This window comes from Desmodus rotundus, chromosome 6 (genome assembly GCF_022682495.2).
Source record: "Desmodus rotundus isolate HL8 chromosome 6, HLdesRot8A.1, whole genome shotgun sequence".
In the NCBI taxonomy this organism is placed as follows: Eukaryota; Metazoa; Chordata; class Mammalia; order Chiroptera; family Phyllostomidae; genus Desmodus; species Desmodus rotundus.
This window is the reverse complement of record NC_071392.1, coordinates 139166545-139187594: the sequence shown is the minus strand read 5'-3', so window position 1 is coordinate 139187594 and position 21050 is coordinate 139166545. Positions and strand designations below refer to the sequence as shown.

At 48.1% G+C, this 21050-nt stretch overlaps 1 protein-coding gene across 3 annotated transcripts in view; it reads right to left on the bottom strand.

Moving 5' to 3' along the window:
- AFAP1L1 (actin filament associated protein 1 like 1) overlaps positions 1–21050 on the bottom strand; it is a 60592-nt gene that overhangs the window by 23216 nt on the left and 16326 nt on the right. Inside the window, exons 2-9 of one of the 3 annotated variants that reach the window (XM_045185044.3) lie at positions 12326–12576; positions 10703–10831; positions 9517–9600; positions 8705–8802; positions 7514–7622; positions 3823–3921; positions 2928–3139; positions 777–956 (exon numbers count right to left, since the gene is read on the bottom strand). In XM_045185044.3, the coding sequence (XP_045040979.1) occupies positions 777–956; positions 2928–3139; positions 3823–3921; positions 7514–7622; positions 8705–8802; positions 9517–9600; positions 10703–10745 (825 nt within the window). In that variant the 5' untranslated portion in view covers positions 10746–10831; positions 12326–12576. The remainder of the gene's footprint in view (positions 1–776; positions 957–2927; positions 3140–3822; positions 3922–7513; positions 7623–8704; positions 8803–9516; positions 9601–10702; positions 10832–12325; positions 12577–21050) is intronic. The other 2 variants (XM_045185043.3, XM_053927016.2) reach the window with 2 other exon arrangements.

Here is a 21050-nt window from a genome sequence, read left to right as displayed (position 1 = left end):
GAAGTCATCTATAGAAGATCAATCACATAGCCACTTAGGCCTTCGACTTGAACTCAAGTTTGTGTGTCACCCAAGACCTCCCTTATCATCACTGTTACACCTGGCCTACACCTTCGGTGTGGATTTCCTTGTTAGCATCTAATCCTGGCCCCAGCCACTTGGTTGGGTGGCCTTTGGCAAGTCATGTAAGTTCTCTGTGCCTCAGTTTCCTCATCTGTAAAATGAAAACAATAATAGTCCCATTGTGAAAAGTAAATGAGATTATGTGCGTAAAGCTCTTAGCACAATGCAGGACTCAAAGTAAGTGCCCAGTGCATGATACCTCTAATAGTTCTGTGTAGCTGCAAGATGCAGATGCTGGACCACAGTGGATGTTATAAGGATGCACATTTCACATAAGACAAAGAAGGATTTTTCCTTTTTTAAAAGAAAAAAAGAGGATTAGCTTATCTAATGATAAAATCAGCTTCCTTTATAGATATTAAGCTCCCCATTCCAGGAGGTATATAAGTGCAGGCTGGACAAGCCCACAGTAGGGATGTTAGGAAGGGGATTCAAATAATGAGAAGAAACACAGGCCTCCACCCTGAAGCCTGTCTCTTGGAGCTGTCCGAGGCCCGTTTGCACACATCGGCCCTGGCCGTGCACAGGCATTGACCCCTCAGTTGAGCAAAGCCTGTTCTTCCAGGGACTGGAGCCCACCCCGCTGAGGGCTGTTCCCTGGAAAGAGAGGAAGGAAGGGAGGGCAGGTGGGTGGAGGGCACAGGCCCCTGTACCTTCAGCCACTCCTCAGCCTGCTCCCGACTCTGCAGTGCGAGCACCAAGACCTCAGTAGCCCCCTGGGAGAAGCGCAGCTCGTGCCTCTTGTGCCGGCTGTCCTTGGGCACATAGATGACATTGCAGGCATCCAGTGTCAGCCTCAGATGTGGCTGCCGGTCCTTGGAGCTTTTATAACACTGGACAGGAAGAGAAGAGGTCAGGGCTTCCTGGAGTGGAGGGTGGAGGAGGAAGACACCCTGCACAAAGGCTCGGAGGAACTCTACCCCTCAGAGAGCTCCCCCACCCAGCCCAACTGTTGGTACTGCATGAAGACAGGGGCCATGGCTGGTCACCCCAGAGGAGAGGGGATATCTTTGGGCAATCTTCAGATTTAGAGGGCTGCTGAGGGGCCCCAGGGGGCACAGCTACCTATTAAGAAGCGATATTCTAGTCTAGGAAGACCACTTCTGGCCTAAAGTACTTTTCTAAAAAGAAGAAATAGGCTGGCTTGCGAGGAAGTCAGCTCCCTGCTACTAATGGGCTACATGGTAGGAATGTGGGAGAGAGAATTCTAGCAGAGATAGAGGGTTGGATTTGGTAAGTCAATAGTTTATCAATAATGATTCTCTCTTCCCAATTCTTATTATGAGGCCAGCATTACCTGGATACCAGAACCTGACAATGACTTTACAAAAGGAAATTTACAGGATAATTTCTCTCATAAACAGTTGCAAAAGCCCTAAGCAAAATATTAGCAAATGAAATTCATATACATATAAAAAGCATACTGCATCTAGACCAAGTAGGGTTTATCCTAGGAACGAGTGGTTAACATTCAAAAACCAACCATATCATTTATCATACTAACAGAAATTAGGAGACAAACTATTTGTCTCAATAGAAGGAGGAATAGTATTTGATCAAATTCTGTACCTACTTATAACATAAACTCCTAAACTAAGAATGGAAGGGAACTTCCTTTATGTGATAATAAGAAACATCTGCAAATAACCCACAACAAATATCAGTCTTGGAGGTAAATTACTGAAATTTTCCTTTGAAATCTGGACTGAGACAAGGATGCCCACTCTTACCATTTGTTTTTACCTTGTGCGAGAATTCCTGGGCAGTGCAATAAGTCAAGAAAAGTAGAGGGTGTACAGAATGGAAAGAATAAGTCATGACCCTGGACTAATTCTGGACTAGGATTAGCTTTTCACTGCTCCAGGATGAGAAAGGTCCTGTTTCAAAAGAATATATGTGAGGCAAGGCTTGTCAACAGACTTTTGGGTAAAGAACTATTTTTTTTTTTCCTGAAGTTATGCCCATTCTTCTACTTTGCAATTAAGGGTACACCTTCTTTTATGAAATAATAGTGATGAGAGATGGTGAACTAAAAAGAACTTTTAAGAAAGCAGGGGCTGCTTCGGGCTCCGTTTTGGAAGAGACCGATGTGTGTGTGAAAAGGCAGGTGGAAATACGTCTACTGAAACTTAAAAGGCATACCCTCCTTGAGGTACGCCCAGCTGAATTTCTTTTTTGAGTAAACTTTCTTTCTCCTAAACTCTTAAGGGCCCCACAAGACTTGTACCTAGGGGAGCAGTGGGTGGCAGGAGCTCATCCTGGGCTGACCCCCTGAATCTGTCTCCAAGGCCCCCTTTTCTCTGACTCCAGTGAGCTGACAGGAGCCCTAGACAGTAAAGTGGACCCCCGCCCAGGCTCTCTCCTGATGCTTTTCTATCCTAGGCCCTTCCTTGTTTCACTATCTGCAGCTTCAGTAAACATACTCTCAAAAAAAAAAAAAATTAACAGTGGTTAGCTCTTGGTCAATGGGATTATAGGTGGTGTTTTAAAAAATCATTTCTTCATTTTGTTTTGCTCTATTTTATAAATAAACACTTTACTTGCATAATGAAAAACAATAACCATTGTTTTAACGTGATAAAAACAATTCGTCTCTGGCAAAACAAACTCTTGGTAAAGTCCATGACAGGTCTTTTGAGGTGTTTGGTTTTTTAAACAAATTCTGCTCCAGTCTTCAAAGCGCCAGGCTTTGAGCCTCCGTGCACAAGCCCAGAGTAACCGTGGCAGGCGCCTCCCCCCCTGCCCCCAGATGCACATGCACCCACCTACGTGAGGCCAAGAGGAACATGTCCGCGCCCACTCACCAGGAGCTGGTCCTCCCTGATGACCGTCAGCTGCTTGGCCCACTGCCCAAAGCGCTTTTTCCGCAGCAGGAAGGCACATATCCTGCAGTCCCTCACCAGGTGCATGGAGGCCTCCTCGGAGGGCCACTGGTGCGTGGGCTGCAGCCCCTTTCCTTCCTCTTCCTCCTCGTCATAGGACTCGTAGGAGCTGCTCATTGCGTCAGAGTCATTGTCTGCAGGTGCCATGGGAAAGGACCTGCCACTGTGCCATCAGCTGGGAGGCCCCTCCTGCCCCTTCCACAGGCATCCCTGCTCTGGGGCCCCGGGACTGTGAGGGGTGGGTGTGAGCTGTGATCACGGTAACGACTAAACCTCCACACGGGCACTGTGTTTTACGTTCACCACTGGCTTTGTGACCTTGGTGACTTTACTCCTCAGAGCTGCAGTTTCCTCCTCAGTAAAATGGCCCTCATGAGCAACAGCACCATAGTATCCACCAGATCAGGCTGTTGTGAGATTCAGTGAAGGTGGAGAGTTTAGCTAAGGGCGGAGCACTCAGTGAGTGCTCAGTAACCATCAGTGATGGTCACTACCCCACCATCTCCGCATCCACTGTCTCAGGTCATTCTCATGGCATTCCAGCAAGTCCCTATCATAGATATGAGGAAACCAGAGGCTCAAAGAGAACAGGTGGCTCATCTAAGGGCAGTCACCAAGAGTCAGGGCAAGGGCCCCATTGGGGGTCCCAGACTCCTGTGCCAGTAATCTTTACACTGAATTTTGAGGTCACTGAGGGGAAGGGCTTTGGGGCCTCCCTGGTGGCCCTAGGGAGGTCCAGGGGGTGGTGGGCACGTGCGTGTCAAAGGTCAGGTCAAGGGGACAGAACCCCACTGAAGGCCCGCCTGCTGGAACTTACAGGAGTTCTTCAGCTCTCCGTTCATGCTGGTTGAGGGGTAGCTGCTGTCCGCGTCCTCGTAGTAGGCATCCACAGTGGACTGGGCTGGGCTGAAGCCATCTGTGGGGTTGGCAGAAAGAGCTGAGCTTTGGAGAAATGCAGGCAGAGTGCAGGCTGATACGCCCTGTGCCCTCTTATTTTCTCCCAGAGAACTCCTACTCACCCTTCAAGACCCAGGTCAGAGATCTTTTCTCTGACTTTTGCTGGCAGAGAGTGGTCAGCCCCTCCTCAAGGACCCCAGAGCACTGGTGCATGTAACTGTGTGTCTTGGTCACAGCTGGGTCCCTGTATGCACAGAGTGGTATCCCAGACCCCTCCCTGTTCTGCCTTTGCCTCCTTCTTTGCCACCTCAGCCCTTGTGCTCACAACCTAACACATCCCCTCTTTTTGTCAGAGCAGTTCTCCTCCTAAGCCTCTGCGACTACAGAGGGGGAAACGGACTGGAGGTAATAATGATGTACATAAGAGTGAGTGCAGCAGCTGCCTGGGCTGAGTTTCCGCAACACAGTCCCACTCGGGCTGCAGCACCGTAAGGGGCTGGGCTACCTCAAATGTGTTGTTTCAGAGTTACCAGGCATTTTTTTAAATGCAGATCCTTGGGCTGTATCCCTAGAAATTCTGGTTCACTGCTGTGGATTCAGCTGAGGAATCTACATTTTAGGAAATCCTAACTATTTAATAGGACATTTAAAAACATATGTAAAAATAGAAAATATGTATATTGGAGTGATTTTTAAAGGTTATTTTGATATAGACAGTCTCTGGAACACACCCTGAAGTTCTGCGGGTTAAGGGCATGTGCTTTGGGATTGATCAGATTTGAGTTTAAATCTATCTCCACCATTTACTGAGTGACCTTGGACAGGTAACAGTTTCCTTGCGTCTCAGGTTCTTCACCTTAAGGTGACACGAACAGTCCCATCTTGGCTTAGTGATGCAATGCATGCTGACTGTCAGCACAGGGCATGACACAGTGTGCTCGAAAAAGGCCAGCTATCATTATCGTTGTGTCCACCAGTTCCCACAACCCAGTTCACCAGTGCCCATTTTATAGATGAGGAAACTGAGCTACACACGTTTGCTGGTCACAGGCCCTGGATGAGAACAGAGGTTGCCAGCCTAAGGTGTAGAGGCACATCCCCCCTCAGGAAGCCTTCCTTCATGCAGTCCACTTGCTCTCATGCCCACTGTCTTTGGAGCACTGCTCTGCGCCCCACACGCTGCTGCCCAGCTGTTCCCAGAGGATGGCAGTGCTCAAATTCTCAGCACCTGGGACGTCCAGTTGTATCTCCCAGTGAGGCTCAGAGCACGCCTTTCCCAGCTGGCACTCTTGAGGCTTCAGAGTGACATGCACTGTGAGGTGGCCTGGGGGAGTCAGGACTGGAGGTGTGGGGGTGGGGGAGGAAGCATGTTGGAGAAGAGGGGGGAGACACCCTGGCCAAAGTGCTCGGACACCTGGCAGGGCCGGACACGGTGTGAGAGGAAGGATACTCCCTAATGGGCTTGGCGCCCTCTCCCTGGACAAGGTCCCTGGCCCTTCCTGAGGCCCTCCCTTCCCTGCTGCCCCAGCATCCCTGCTGCTTGCAGAGGTGGCTTCTCTGTCCCAGCCCGGAGGGTCACGAGCTCTCTGGGGAGGCAGAGCAGCCTCACCCAGCTGAGGGCTGACCTGGGAGTCAGGGCCCAGCAGCACTTCACTCCCTTCTTCCTCTCCCATTCTTCAGTAGATAAAATAAAGTCACCTGCTCCACATACAAACAGTTGCTCACAGTGACGGGAGATCCAAGACCGTGAAGGCTGAAGAGAGCCACTGGTCACCTGGTCCAACCTGGCTATTTCACTCTGTTTTAACTAGTTTAGTAAGTATAACAATAGTATGCCACAGTAGCCAAAGGTGGAAACAACCCAAATGTCCACCAGCTGATGAGTGGACAAACCAAATGTGGAATATTATTTGGCCATAAAAAGGAAAGAAGTACTGCTATATGCAATGACATGGATGGACCTTGAAATCATGCTAAGTGAAATAAGCCACAATCAAGAGGCCACATATTGTATGATTCTGTTATGTGAAATGTCCAGAGAGGCAAAACCATGGAGGCAGAAAGCAGATTGGTGATTGGTATGGGCCCAGGGGAGAGGGGTGTAGGGAGTGACTGCTTAATGGGTACGGGGTCTTCCTCTGAGGTGATGGGAACATTTGGGAGCTAGATAGTGCTGATGGCTGCACAGCACTGTGAGTGTACTAAAGGCCACTGGGTGGACACTTTAAAGTGGCTGAAATGGTCAATGTTTTGTTACCTGTATTTTACTACAAATACACACACACACCCATGGTGTAAGGCACAATCAGCACCAAAGAATTTGGGAATATATGTTCCCCTCATCTAGAGTTCTCTTCATTCCCCACAGTACAGTACTGTTAAGAGTTTCTTGCATATCCTAGAAAAATTGTTAAAATGAATATACTGTGTGTGTGTCCTGTTAAAAAATAAGTGGAGTCATGTCATATGCAGTATTCTGTGCTTGGTTTTTCCCAATGAATGTATCTTGGGATTCACTTCTGATCAGCACAGAGGACCTATTTTCTTTACTTTTGGGGGGTTGCGAAATATCCCAGTGTGCTGATGAACGATAGGACAGAAGCACACAAACGTTACTGTATACAAGTCAGTTACCCTGCTGGGCTGTCCAAAACCATCATGTGCTTTCTTGTATGGAACACAAGTCCCACACCCAAGTCAGTGCCTTATCTGATCCTCAAAGGAACAGCCGCCTCTTACAACACTGGAGGAAACCAACCGAGGGACAAGTTAGAACTAAACACTCTCCTTTGTGGCCAATTTAAGAGATTTCTTAGAGGTAGTTTGTACCAGTGTCCTCTAAATTATTTTATTGTGCTCACCTATCAGTAAACATATAATCATGAAATACACTTGTGTTACTTATGTGTATAAATTACATATGTATTTATAATTATGCATGTTTGTATTATATATACACAATTATATATAAACTAATTACAAGCATCATGCTATTATTAGGTTATAAATACTATAAACATTCACACAGAAATTTAAAAAAGATGTGTTGATCTAAATATAAATAGAGCATCTACTACATCTGCCTACATCATCTCATAAACCCCCTGGGGTGCCCACACTCTACTCTGAAGACTTCTGATTTTGACCACATGCTTTTTTATCATATGCCTTGGCTTGACAACCCAGTCCACCTGTAAGATGTGACTCTGCTGAAACATACATTATTTCCCCAGTCCCCGGAAGAGGAGCACTTAGGTTAGTACCAGCTTCAGTGCTAGGAGCTGTGTTCTAGTGGCGATCTGTGTACCTCCATCCTGGAGCATTTACATGTGTGCATCTAGCCCCTCTGTCCTACTTTAGGGCAGGGAAACAGAGGCCCAGAGAGGTGAAGGGGCTTGTCCAAGGCCACACACAACTGGTACTGGAATCCGAACTCCTGACCCCCAAGGTCGCACACACTGACCCTCCATCCAGGACGTCACTAAAGAGGCCTGGTGCTCAGGCAGCCCCTACTCAGGAGGTGGGCATGGCTGGGTGAGGGCAAGGCTTGGAGCTTCAGGAGAGGAGCCTCCTATTCCTTGCCCTTGACTCCCAGGGGGACCAGAACTTACTGTGAGAGCTGATGTACTCAGGGGACTTGCCTGGCCCCAGGGGAAGGGCCTCCTCATAGTAGTCCTCAGGTGGAGGCCTGTTTGGGAGTGGTGGAGGCAGGTCCACTGCCTGGAAGGCAAAGGGGTGGGTGTGAGACTAAGAAGGCCAGGAGAGCAGAGGGGAGCAGCAGAGTGACAGGAAGGAGGCTGGGGACAGGGAGGCAGGAGCTCCTAGAAGGCAGAATGTGACTGAAGCCATAACATGTAATAGACTTGCAGAAGGGCAGAGCTGGGAAACCTTGAATTTATTTGGTTGGTCCTGTGTTTCTTATCTAAATTATTTAAGCCTTAGGGTTCCTTTGTAATGTCTAAAAGTTTTGTAGACTGCCACAGAGGAGTAGTTAAACTCTTGAATGAGCACATGCAGAATTATCAAAAGCTACTGTGAGTTCTACAAAACCCTACAACCATCTCTGCATATATAGGAGGAACAGCAGGACAAGTGTGAGACATGTAATTTAGAGAGGCAGTATCACCTCGTGGCCAAGAGCTTAGGCTCCTGGGCCAGGGAATCCTGGCCTACAGCTACACTGTATTACCTTCCAGGGGTGGAACATTGACATGCCACTGACTCTCTCTGAGCCTCAGTTTCCTTACCTGTAAATTGAGGATAATGACACTACCAACCTCACTCAGTTGCTGCAAGCATGGAAAGGACATAACAAGTGAATTATACAGTTGACAGATAATGCTTGCTGTGATTATGGGTCCCTTGCCCTAATTCTATGGCCCCAAGGCTGGGAACCCTAGATATGATCCAAGCCTTCATTTTGTAGGTAAAAAACCCCAGGCTCAGAGAGAACAGGTGATTTGCCTAAGGCCAAAGCAGTAGGGAAGAGGGCAGAGGCTACCAAACTTCTGGTCCAGAGCTTTCCCTATGACTCCACGTGTACTGCTGCAAGCACAAATTTGGGTGGGGATGTCCTTTGGGTGGGGACAGGTCGGTTCACCATTATGCCTGCTCAGCAGGGTCACAGTGAATATGAGTCACTGAAACGTCCCATGGTGCAGTTTCTGCCCTTGACTACCACACAGAAGAGAGAACAGGGTCTTGTACACCCAGGAGCACCCCAGCATCAGGGGGAGAGCTTCCCTTCCCCCCTCCAGAGGAACAAAGGGACTGAAGGTGTGGGAAGCCCGTCCATGACTCACATGTTTCAGAGACGGGCTCTTGGCTGGCTCAGGGCTATTTCCTTTGCTGGGTTCACCATCATCTTCCGGCATGTCCCGAAGGTCACTCAGGTCACAGTCTATGAAGCATCAGGCCATTGGGCAGAGATGAGCGTGGCAGAGCAGAAAGAGGGCAGGATTGGGGTCAGAAGGCCTTCACCATCCACTTTGGCAGTAACCCTAATGAGCAAGTGGCTTCCTCCCTCTGAGACCTGGTCTTCTCAGCTGTAACCTGGCCTTGTCTATCTTGCAGGGTTATGGAGAGGATCCGATGAAATTACTTTTGGTGCAGTGCTCTGGGAATGTGTAAGGGTTATGTCATGAAAGCACAGTGTCTTCCCTAAGTCTGTCAGCCCCTGACGGTCCCTCACCCGACCCACAGCTCTCTCCCTGTGTTGAATAGTGCCGTCTTCCCTGGAGATAGAACCGGCATTGTGCACACCCTGCACAAAGCCCGGCTCAGCTGTGCCCATGCTTATGGTGCCACTGAGCTGCTCAACCCAGGGTCCCAGGAGTCCACTGCTGATGAATGTGAAGAAGCAGGCAAGACAGCACCCTACGTACCATACCTTCTTGGGCCTGCATGTTCATACCTTCCTTTCCTCAAATTTTAGGGGTGATTTCCCATAACTATACAGATTTGACTAGACTTTCAGACCTGGCAGGGCCCAGAGAGGTCCAGGAGCTTGCTTAATTGATCACTTTTGTAAGGTTGGAGCCAGGCCCGGGTGCAGGTATTTCCCTGCACAGTTTGGGACCCTTCCACAGCCTGAGGTGGGGAGATAGTCACTTACCAAATTCTTCAAAGAGGGACTCCACGAAGCTGGGGCCGGAGTGGAGGTCGGCTGTGTTCACATACAGGTAGGAGACTTCCTTTGCTGCGAGGAAGGAGAACATTTTTGCCATGTCTCTGTGGTGAGGAGGGAGGGGACTGGAGGCTGCTGACTACGAGGAGGGGCCAGGTCTCCCCTGCCCCACTTGGACGGCTGTCCCACACAGGACACAGCACTCAGTTTGCAAAGCATGTGCACAACCGAAATGATTTCCTTGGTTTTCAAACTTTGTTTTCACTTTTACGTTGTTACTGAGGACCTCCTTCTCCCAGTGAAAGGGTGCCCAGAGCCCAGTACAGAAAACAGAATACAGGGGCTGCTCTGGAGTTGGCCAGCAGACAGGAGTTCCAGCAAGCTCAGCAAACCACTGCCCTTTTCCTCCTCCCAGTCCTCTGAGGGCAGCCAAGGACATTGACCTGCTTTGTCACTGGGAAGTAAGGCTCAGTGAGTCATCCAGTAGAGACTTCCCACCATATCACTCAGACCCCTCCAATAGTGTGGGACGTGGGTACAGCTCATTAGAGTTCACTGGGCTCTTGATTTACACATATCACCTTGTGGGCTGACTTGGGGCAGAGAAAGGCTGGGGCAGGTGAGGAGGCCTTGTTGCTGGGAGACAGTGAGGCAGAGGAGCTGCGGAAAGTAGAGGGAGGGGAATGGATATGATGTGGGGCCGTGTGTGTGTGAGAGTGTCTGTGTGTAGGAGTGTGTGATGTGTATGTGCTCTGTGTATATGTGTGTTGTGTGTGAGAGCATGTGGGGTGTGAGAGATGTATTGTGTGTCGTACATGCGAGTGCATGCTGTTGGTGAGAGTGTGTCATGTGTGTGCAGTGTGTCCTGTGCAGTGCATGTTTGTTATGGATGTGCTATGCATGTGAGGTATATGTGAGAATGTGGTGTGCATGTGGTATGTACATGTGTGTGGCATGTACCTTGTGAGTGGGAATTTGTAGTGGGTTGAGGATGGAGAAGCACAAAGAGCACAGGCAGGGTTGTGTGGAGGAGGGCTGAGTAGATAAGGACATTGGCCAGACCACGCAGAGTGTTGAATGCTATGCCACAAGGGTTGGGCTTCCTCTTGCCTGCAGGCCCTGGGGAGTTACTGAAGGTTCTGGAAGAGTTCTGGGCAGAGTGCTGATGTCTGACCTGGGAGAGGCTGCAGGCTCTGCAGGATGGAGGCCACAGCCATCTTCTTCTCCAGGGTTTTGTCGCTGAGGTACTCATGGTCCAGGAGGCTGAGCAGCCCTGTGAGCTCGGGGAGCAGCTGCTCCAGTGCTGAGGAGGAAGCATGGTCACAGCTCTGCATCCGGGATGCCGGTCCTGCTCACACCCATGAGAGGGCAGCGAAGCAGGGGACAGAGGGTAGGGCTGGGAGCAACAGGGAAGCCTCAGAGGCTTCACACAGCTGTCCCAGTGCTGGCTTCCCAGCCTCCCTTGGGAGAACCCTGCTCAGTTAACTGTGACATTCCTCTGGGTTCCTCCACTCTGCCTCAGACCTCATATGGCCTTAGCCTGAGGACTAATGTAGCCTGAGAAGAGGCACTCAGGCCACCCTTTGTCCCAGCATGCCCTCTGCTTTCTAGGCCCAGGGGTCCTTCCTCATCACAGCTCGGGGCTCAGTGCAGGTTCCAGGCTGGAGCCCCTGGCCATCCTGGACACTGGCAGGAAGGGAGCCTTCCTGTCCCATCAGTTCATACACTTCAATCTCTGAAAACTTCTGTTTCCGGTGCCTTGTCAGGAGCCAAACTGCACATTAACCCTTTCCATCCCAGGCCCACATTACCATTCTTTCTTTCCATGCTATACCAGTGCTGTTCAAACTTGATTATGTGTATATGGGAGTTAGCTGGGGGATCTTGTCAAAGTGCAGATTCTGACTCAGGAAGTCTGGGATGGAACCTGAGACTGCATTTCTGACAGGTTCCCAGCTGCTGCTGCTGCTGCTGATTGAGAGGCACATGGGGTTGCAGAATCCTAGAGCACAGGACCCTTTAAAGGCTGGAGTGTGCCAAGGCTATGATGTCATTGATATCTTCCTGTCCTGAACAGTCACAGGAACTTGGTCTGCCTTAGAGCTGAATACCAGCCTCATTACAGTAGTAGCATTGTCCTGATTTGCAACCTGTCCATCCTTTGTGCAAAATAATAAAAGCTAACCTGTGCTGAGCTGTGCTAAGCCCTTTCATACTTGTGGTCTTATTTAAATCTCATATCAAGAATTTTATTATCTCCCTTATCTGGAGGATGACCCTAAGGCTCAGAGAGCAGTTAAATAACTTCCCCAGGGTAACTCAGCCAGCACAGCCTTGACTGGGCCTGGTACCTTGCTCTGTTCCTTTGCCCATAGCACTGTGTTGCCTGGCAGTATTTTATACAGCCCTACCGACAAGTCGTGGGGTAGGCCCCATGATCGCCCTCGCTTTTCAGATGAAGGAACCAAGGCTCAGGGAACATGGAGTAACCTGCTGGAATTGCACAGATGCAAGCAGAAGGGCCAGGACTTTTCATTCTAGGCTCTTGACTCTCAGCTCCACGGGTTTCTCCCCACCCTGGGCCCTCCTGAGGAGATGGTGAGACTCTGACTCACCACCACAGGGTCTGATGGGTAAGAGGGGCTATAACATCCTGCACAAGAGAACTGGCCCTGGAGCCAGACAACCTGGGTTCAAGTCCAGGCTCCATCATTCATTAGCTGTGGGACCTTTGGCAAGTTACGTAGCCTGTGACTCAGTTTCCTTCTCTGTAAATGGGGGTAATAACAGTACTTGCCTTTTAGGGTCACTGTGAAGATGAATTATGCCGTGCATGAAAAGTGCCTTGCCCCATACGTAGTAAATGCTCATGCCAAGTCAGCTGTTTTTACAGTCATCGTAGTGTTTAGTGCGCTGGTCTGTGCTGTGCAGATCTCTGTGAGCATCTGTCTCCCTCCGCAGCCTGCAAGGCTCTAACAAGTGTAGACGGTACTGTGAATCTCAGCTTCCTTAGCATCTAGTCTGGGGCCTGCTTAGTGGGGATGCTCTCTGTGGGTTTGAGGAGAGAGGGAATGAGCAGGTCACCACAGAAGGACTTTTTAAAAAATAGAAATCTTAGGTAATAGATAGTGCTACTTGTTGGAAAAATGTGACATTGCCTCTCTCTGTGGAAATCGCCTTGAATTTGTTGGAAATGAGCTGAGGGCTGACAGCTACTACTTCATGAGCTCTCTCTACCTTGGGGCACTGAGGTCTAGACTTCCCGTGCAATGTTGCATTTTATGCCCACATCTGTAAGCAGGTCCTATCAGGACACCTATGTTCCAGAAGATAGAGTAGCTATGGGATGGTTGCACAGTGTGAAAGAGGGGGAGCCAGGGTGAGTTCAAGTTTGTGTGATTCCTAGAGCTTCTGAGTCACGCAACTGCAAGGGGCACCTGCAACTCAGATCCTGAGTGAAAGGGGCCCGAGGCCCTGCTGCCTTCAGGGCCTGCATCCTTGCAATTCCATGTGGTGTGGCGTGTGATGGAGGCTTCTGGGGGTAGAGGGGGAGTCTCTCTTTGAAGTAGGAAATCGTTTAAAATCATCTTAGCTGTTGTGAAGGAAATGTTTTCAAATGGAATCACAAACCTCTCCAGCACCCTCAACAGACACACCAAAAGTCAGTTAACTCAATTCCAAAATACTTCCTGAGCACTAATTATGTGGCCCTTGGAGAATTAGAAATTGAATAAAATATTGTTCCAGTGGGCATTCTCTGACTTCCCCCGTACACACATAATTGCTCACAGAGGAAGCACTGCAGGGCACCACGGAGCTCTCTGGGGCCTGCAGGCAGAGTTCATGTTTGGGAATCCAGGACACAGCTCCACTGTCATGAAGGAAAGTCAGGGCTATGGGGGCAGTGGCTCTTTATCCTTCTAGCAGTGGTTTTGAAACTTCTTAGCCTCAGTAGTCCTTCACACTTTAAAAAATTATTGAGGACCCCAGAGAGCTTTTGTTTTATATGGATTATATCTATCAACATTGACTGTGTTAAGAATTAAGATAGAGAAAATTTTAAAGCACAACAATACCCAGGCACATAGCCCATGAGCCTTCAGAACTACCATGTTATCACATGGCACGGAGCCTCTGGAAAATGCCATTGGATGCCAGTGAGACCGTGAGGGTGAAAAGCCACGTAAGGCCTTAGTACTACATGATAGTAGTTTCGACCTATGGACCCTCTGAAAGCATCTTGGGGACCTCCTAGGCATTCCTCTCCCCAATCACACCTTCCTGAGAATTACTGTCCTTCAATGAATGACCTCAAACTTTTTGGACTTTTTAAAAAAATAGTGTCCATACACTGGTTCTCATTATATTTTCAGAGTTGTAAGACCGTTGCAACAATAAACTTTAGAACAATTTCATTACTCCCAACTCCCATTTCGTCCCCAGCCCTAACAGCTGCTTACCTATCTATTGTCTATATGAATTTGTCTATTCTGACCATTTCATGTCAATTAAAGAAAAAAAAATACAATGTGGCCTTCTGTGATTGGTTTCTTTCAGGTGGCATAAAGTTTTCAAGGTTCATCTATATTGCAGTGTGAATCAATACTTTATTCCTTTTAACTGGTGAATAATATTCATATCAGCCATCCCCTCTGTCCCTCCTTTCCTCTCCTCCCCCACCCCGCCTCTGCCTTTCCTCCTCTTTCCCTTTGCTGCGACAGAGGTCCCACAGAGTTCTCACTGCTATCAGCAAGTGCCTGTGTGTGGCAGCAGTCCTGCTTCCAATGTAAGCTTTGTTATAATGGTCTCTAAAGTAATGGCTATTAGGTTGTGAGTGAGTTCTCTGCATTAAGAAACATGAGCTAGGCCCTGGTTGGGTAGTTCAGTTGGTCAGAGCGTCATCCCAACATGCCCGGGTTGTGGATTTGATCCCTGGTCAGGGTACATACAAGGGTCAACAAATAAGTGGAGCAAGAAATCGCTCTCTCAAATTAATAAATAAAAATTAAAAAATACAAACATGAACTATAGCAGTCAAGCTTTGTTACACTTTTTTGGGGGTTTCTTTTTTCTCCTATTGCTTGATAGGGTTCCTAACATGGGACCTTGACTTTAAGTGTTTTTTGTTTAACTGAGATGTGATCGTAAAAGTCCAGATAGTGCAAAGGAGAATGAGGGAGCCAAGTGACTCTGGGAGAAGCAGAGGGCATGAAGGATTGCCCAGGGCTAGTGATGGTTTCTGCAGCCTGGGAGGAGCTGGTGGCAGCAGGTGGCAGAGGGAGTGTGAGCCCTGGGGGAAGGCACAGCTTGTAGACAGTGAACGGGCAAGCACCCTTCCCTAGAACCGGACCGTTATTGTGTGTTGGGCAGTTAGCTTGTGTCATCTCATTTAATCCTCATAAACCTCACGAGAGGTATGTTTTATTGCTGTCTGTGCCCTATGAAGCAGGAAACAGAGGCTAGGAGAAGTGAGGTCACCCAGCCAGTAAACAGTAAGGCCCAGCCTTGAGTCCAGGTCTGTTTGACTTCGAAGCTTGCCCCCCTGCTCTCTAATCCTCCATCAGAAGACTGGCTCTAAGCAAGCAGAGGCCAGGCTGGGGTGGGGAGCAGCCAGGCAGCCCCTCAAAGCCCTTCTGCTGAGGGCTTTGGTTTATGACTTCACTGGGGCTCCTGACCTGGGGGTCCCCTCACTGGATGGGTAAGAGACCCTTATTGTGGGTCTGAAAATCCTGCTCAGCGGGCCTCTCCCCACTGGTCCCTTTGAACATCAGAGTCCTAATTGTGAATATCTCATAGACGAAGAACAAGCTCAAAGTCATGTAACTCAAAGCATACACCTGACTTAATAGGGGGATCTCATCCCAGAGAGAACCTTATACTTCATACAGGAAAGCTTCCAGCTAGGGCTCAGTTTTTCAAGGATAATATAGAACTCCCCCAAAAAGCCAGCTGTCAGGTGCAGTGAACACAGAGGAGCCTTTGATGGCAGCTTTGTCTTTAAGGCCAGATAATTCACAGGGATTTAAACTGTCAGAGAATTTAATTTGTAGAAAAATCATATAATGCACATAGGCATGTGCTGGGACTGGGAATCGAACTCACAACCCTTTGGTGCCCAGGATGACAGTCAACCAACCAAGACACACTGACCAGTCATCCAGGTGATTCTGATGTAGGCAGTCCAAGGTTCAATCTGTAAAAATACTCCACCAGCAAAGACATACTACAGGGCATGTCTGTGACCATAAGGAACATGGGAAGACCTTCTCATTCCTTAAAAATTTACCATTAGATGTCCCCTTCTGAAATGACTGAGCATTGAGGTAGGAATAAGAGTCTCTACAGAAAATTATAACTAGCTGGAGCATGACATCTTGCTTAGAAGAACACGATGAGGCTGTGGGGTCAGACTTGTGTGAATTGGAATTCCTGTGCTGCCATCTCCAAGCTGTACAAGTGGGCCCATTAGAGAACTCTGAGCCCTTGTTTTCTCATCTGTGAGCTGCGAATCATAGCAGTCCAGCCTCCAAGGCGGGAGAACTAGGCCAGGTCGTGCTGGTGAAGCACTTACTGTGGTGGTCTGCCTGGAGACAGCACTCACTGCATGAGGGCCATTGTTTGTTGCTGCTGCTATTCTCAGTGCTCCCCAGGACTATGCAGACTCCAGAGTATTGATCAGATAGTACTTCGTGACAGATTTGCTACAGTTGTTGTGACAAGCTCCATGAGGACAGGGACTGTGTCTCAATCTTAGTAGATGCTTAATGAGCATTTATTTAATGAACATGATTTTAACTCTCTCAATTTAAAGATGAGGGACGTGTGGGTCAAGGAGGTCATTTGACTTAGCGATGGCCACACAACCAATCGAAACTAAAAGTACCTTGTGTTAAACTCACACAAAGCTTGATGCTTAGAGGAGTCACAGAGGAGTGCGGGCTGTGTGCAGTCTGCCCCACTCACCCAGCTCTGCCACTTTCCAGCCGGTGGCCAGTGGGAAAGTGTCTCAGCTTTGCTAAGCTTCCAGTTCTTTATCTGCAAATGGTGTGGGTAGTAACAGTGGCTGCTTCGCACAGTCACTGTGAAGACAGGATGAAGTGATGTGTGTGGCGCTCAGTGTACTCGACAGGCACTCTGTTCAATCATACGTGACTCCCAGCAGCTGCTGGTGCAGCTGCAGCTCAAGGGAGTGTGGTATTTGGGGGCAAGGGGATGTCATGGTACTCTGCAGCCCTACCACTGTTCATGGTTCTGGGCCTGACAATGAGCTTGGGGTGCTTATGGCTGTGGGAGGCAGTGGGTCTACTTCCCTCAGGGTGCTTATGTTCTAAAGAACCCCTCCATGTCAGGTGAGGGGACAGCATCTTCCAGTTGAAGGGGCTGTAATGCAACCCAGAAACCCTATTCTTGCCGTCCCCAGTCAGGAAAGATCCCCACCAATTACTGACCTGCCCCCTCCAGTCTTTGCTCCTGGTTTGGATCATTTCTGCTTTCTGAGGACAGACTGGGGCACCAAGGACAGGACTGTCTTTTATGTCTAAAGTTTATTTAGAACCACGAATACATTTCATTGATCTTGTTTGGTTAAGTTAAGCCTTAGGGAGGGAGGTACAGTGAATTCCAATGAGGAAAAAGCACAGGAAGAAATAGTTTAATCATTGTTTATAAATCTTCAGTCCTTCTTTATGTGGGGCGGGCAGGCACAGAAACCCAAGATGGGCTGTAACTGTTCTCTGGGATGCAAAAAAGTTTGCCAAATAAAATTAGAAACCTATTTTAAAATATATCTAAGATTAGACTACAGCGTGCTTATTGTTCCTGGTGAATACCCAACTAAGATCAGTTTTCTCTCTTCTTCTCTACCCTTGCTACATAATTGAAATCAAAAGGTACAGAGCAGAAATTAAGCCCTATACTTGCTCCCAGGACTGCATCCCTAGTCTATACCCCTGATGCATCCTGAGGGAAAGCTTCAAGCAAAAGGTGTTTAGCACTGCCAGTACAGTTCTAGTGCAGGGAAGGTGGGATTTACTTAGAAGTATCAAAGACACTGAGTCTTAATTTCCATGACAAGAAAGAAGTGAATAAATTAAACTTTAGCAAACCATAGGAATAACAACCTTTGTTTTGGCTCCTGCCAGGTAGGCTCAATGAGTACTCTGACTTCTGATCTCAATCCTGATCATTTTTTAGACTCTGTAATTTACAAAAATGCTTGGAAACAGCTTACAAGTTAGAATTTTAGTAACTGCAAAGCAGTAGATGGAATCACAGTTTCTCCTTTCCCCGCTTCACTACTTCACAAGCATCTATGGGACAAAGATAACTCATCCTTCTTTGTTTCCAAAGTCAGAGGAAATGCTACTGCCATGATTTAAATATGCAAAATTGGATGAGTTGTCAGAATGTGGTTTTATAGAGGGCCTACAATTTTTCTTTGGGTTTACTCAGATTTCCTTTCTAATTTCCAAACAGCAAACTAACCCACTTTTCATCTCACAAAAACTCCTGGCCTGGAGAGAGAACCAGTGCATTATTTTAAGAGTTTTGATCATGATTTTAGAGATGACTCTGTATGTTGTGTTTTAACAAGCTAGCACATCAATGAGGTATGACCCATGAAGGCAGTGGGGAGGCAAGTCACCCTGGAAAGGAAAGCAGTACACTTTACAGGTGTGACCTCAGTGTTTGGGGGGGTGGGGAAGGAAAGGAGGAGGAGCCTTTCTTGTGGCCTTCCAACCCTGCAGGCCCTGCCAAAGGGAGCTCCCTCCAGGCTGCCTCAGGCTCTGTTCCTCAGCCTCTTAACCCAGGGCGTGTGCATGTGCTATTTATTCCCTCTGCCCGTCAGAGCTCCCTTCTCCTGAGACCAGTCCTGCCCCCCTGCAGCTCTAATTCACTCGGGACTTCCTAAGGGAAAGGTTCCCTGTCTTCTGGACCACAACCTTTCCCCCAGTTATGCTATCACAGCGCCACTCTCCCTGTGGTGCTTTTCACGGTGAGATGTTACATTTACTCATGTATTTCTTTGATTCATGTCCGTTTCCCCCACATGAGCCTGAACTCACTGAGGGCAGGAACAGTGCCTGCTGTTGCTAGTGCCTGACACAGATGAGTGCTTGCATATTTGTGGAATGAATTAATTCTTGAAGCAAATTTTTCTCCAGAGTTAATAAAGTATAGGTTCTGGCACAAATAACGCCCCTCTATTATTAAATAATCTTTTATTACAAAATCATGAGCATGATGTAATTCTGTAACATAACAATGCCACACTGAAGCACACCATATGACATTTTAGGTGAAATGTTCAAATTAAAACTATAAATTACTGCACCCATATTATTACCCTCCCAACCACACTCAAGCAGGCCTCACTTCTGCCTGACCCTGTATTCTGGCTAGTTAATGTGATTTTAAAGCGATGTCTGTCCTCATAGTGGCTCAGCATAGTAAAAAGATGCTTAAAAAAAGAAAAAAGAGGACACAAAAAGCCCTGGGGACCAAAAGGAACCAGAAGCGCATTGGCTCAGCTCTCCAAGCCCCATTTGGTTGAACTTGTGTCCCTGTGTGGATATGGCTGCCCATTATTTAGTGATGCCCATCTTGTAGTTGGTGGATTTTAACCTTGACATATGTTAGGAAATGAAAACTAACATGTATTGAGCAACCCAAACTACCTGAGTTCTTGTCCTGTTTCCCTGTTTCCTAGTGCGCACCTTTGGGATACTTACACAACTGCCCCATTCCTCATGTATGTCATCGGTGACCTCTGAGTACACCCACCTAGCTCATCAGTGGGAATGGGCCTTAGCACATGAGAATGTGCCTAGAACAGTGGCTGGCACTTGGTAAGTACTCCATAAATGTTAGCTGTCTATATCCTCTTCCATTATAATTATGTAAGAGATTTGCATGTATTAGTTACATAATTTCACTCTTACAAAGAGGTGGGCTAGCACCATTTTGCAGGTGAGGGAACTGAGGATTGAAGAATGGGAAGGACACTGAGGAGCCACTCAGTGGTGCCTCCCCCAGGGCTCCTTTAGGATGCTACTTTTGTCTATGTGCAGCTCTGGGTTAACCAGCAGAGAAGACTCTAGCAACACAGGTGAGGCCAGTAGCATTGCCCCTTCACTTCAGGGGTGCAGAGATGTCTCTTTCTTCTGGGTCTCTTCCAAGTTGCTGCAAATCTACCCATCTGGGGCCGTGGGGACGGCTCACTTCCTTCCTCTGAATTTAGAAGCACTTCTCTAAATCCAAGTGAAGGCCAACAGTGGCATTACTCGGAGGGGACCACACTGGTTGGAGTGGCATTGTTGATCACTAAAACAATCACTTCCTGCTGTCCCAGAGTGTGCAGGGAAGATGATGGTTCATGGGGGCTGGAAAAAAATGAAAAAAGAGGAGCAAAGAAATCCCAGCTGCAAAGTTGATGCCTTAGTGCCTACTGCTTTCCAGGAGTTAAATATAGTGCTGGTGTGAGGGAAAGCAAGGGGAGCGAGGTCGCGTTGGAAGACTTGTGTGTGTGTTAGTTAAAGCTCTGGCAGGAAACTGACTATCCTTTATTCCGAAGAGAATCGTAGGAGCTTGACCCTTTGGGACAGAAACATGAAATCCCAATGAAGGGAGGTGGTAAAGAAAAGTGGAAGATCTGGTATTTGGCATAAGAGGATCTGGTTTGGGTTCTAACTCCTTCCACTTACTAGTGTAAAATGTGGGGCAAGTCAGTCAGCCCCTCTGAGTGTCCCTTTTCTCTTCTGTATCCCCACGTGTTGGTTTGTGCCAGGGCGCAATGGGGAATGGCTAGGAGAGGGTCTGTAAATTGTGGGGATTATTGTTAGGGTTAGTAGGTAGTACAATTCTCTGATCTACTGTTATTTCAGGAAGACAGGGAGGCCAGAGGTCAAGGAGGCCACAGGTCAGTAGGGTTGTTTCTGGGTGACTCTCTTCCCAGGAGTCAGGCCAGGGTGACAGGGTCAGGAAAGCCCTTCATCTTAGTGGTCTTTCTAGTTCTGCCTGGGTCCTGTCCTCCACCAGCCTTGTTCTGGGCACCTTGTTTCTCAGTCGTGGGCACCAGGGAAGCCATGACTCCCTCTCACTGAGCCATTTCTACACAGGAGGAGGGAAAAGCCACTGACTTCTAAGGAAATAACTTTAGACTGTGGGACAGGACTCTCCCAGAATTGTTCCTTTGTCTGCAGATTCCTCCCCGTTTAGCTCACAAAGGAAATGGTTCCAGGAGGAAGTGGAAAGCTGTGACACACACATTCACAACCCCCAACCCCCATAAGATGGCAGCTGTTTCCATTTTCCGCAGTCTGCACCATCTCCTTCACCCAAAGCTGGGGAAACAGAAGCAGTCCCGGGAGGGGGGCGGGTGCTGGGATCCCCAATGATAAAGCAGGTAGTATTTTTGAGCTCATAAGTGGTGTTCCAGATGTTGTGCTAAGCATTTTGTGTTGATCACCTCATTTGATCCTCATAATGACCATGTGAGGAAACACTGTTTTTACTCTAAACCA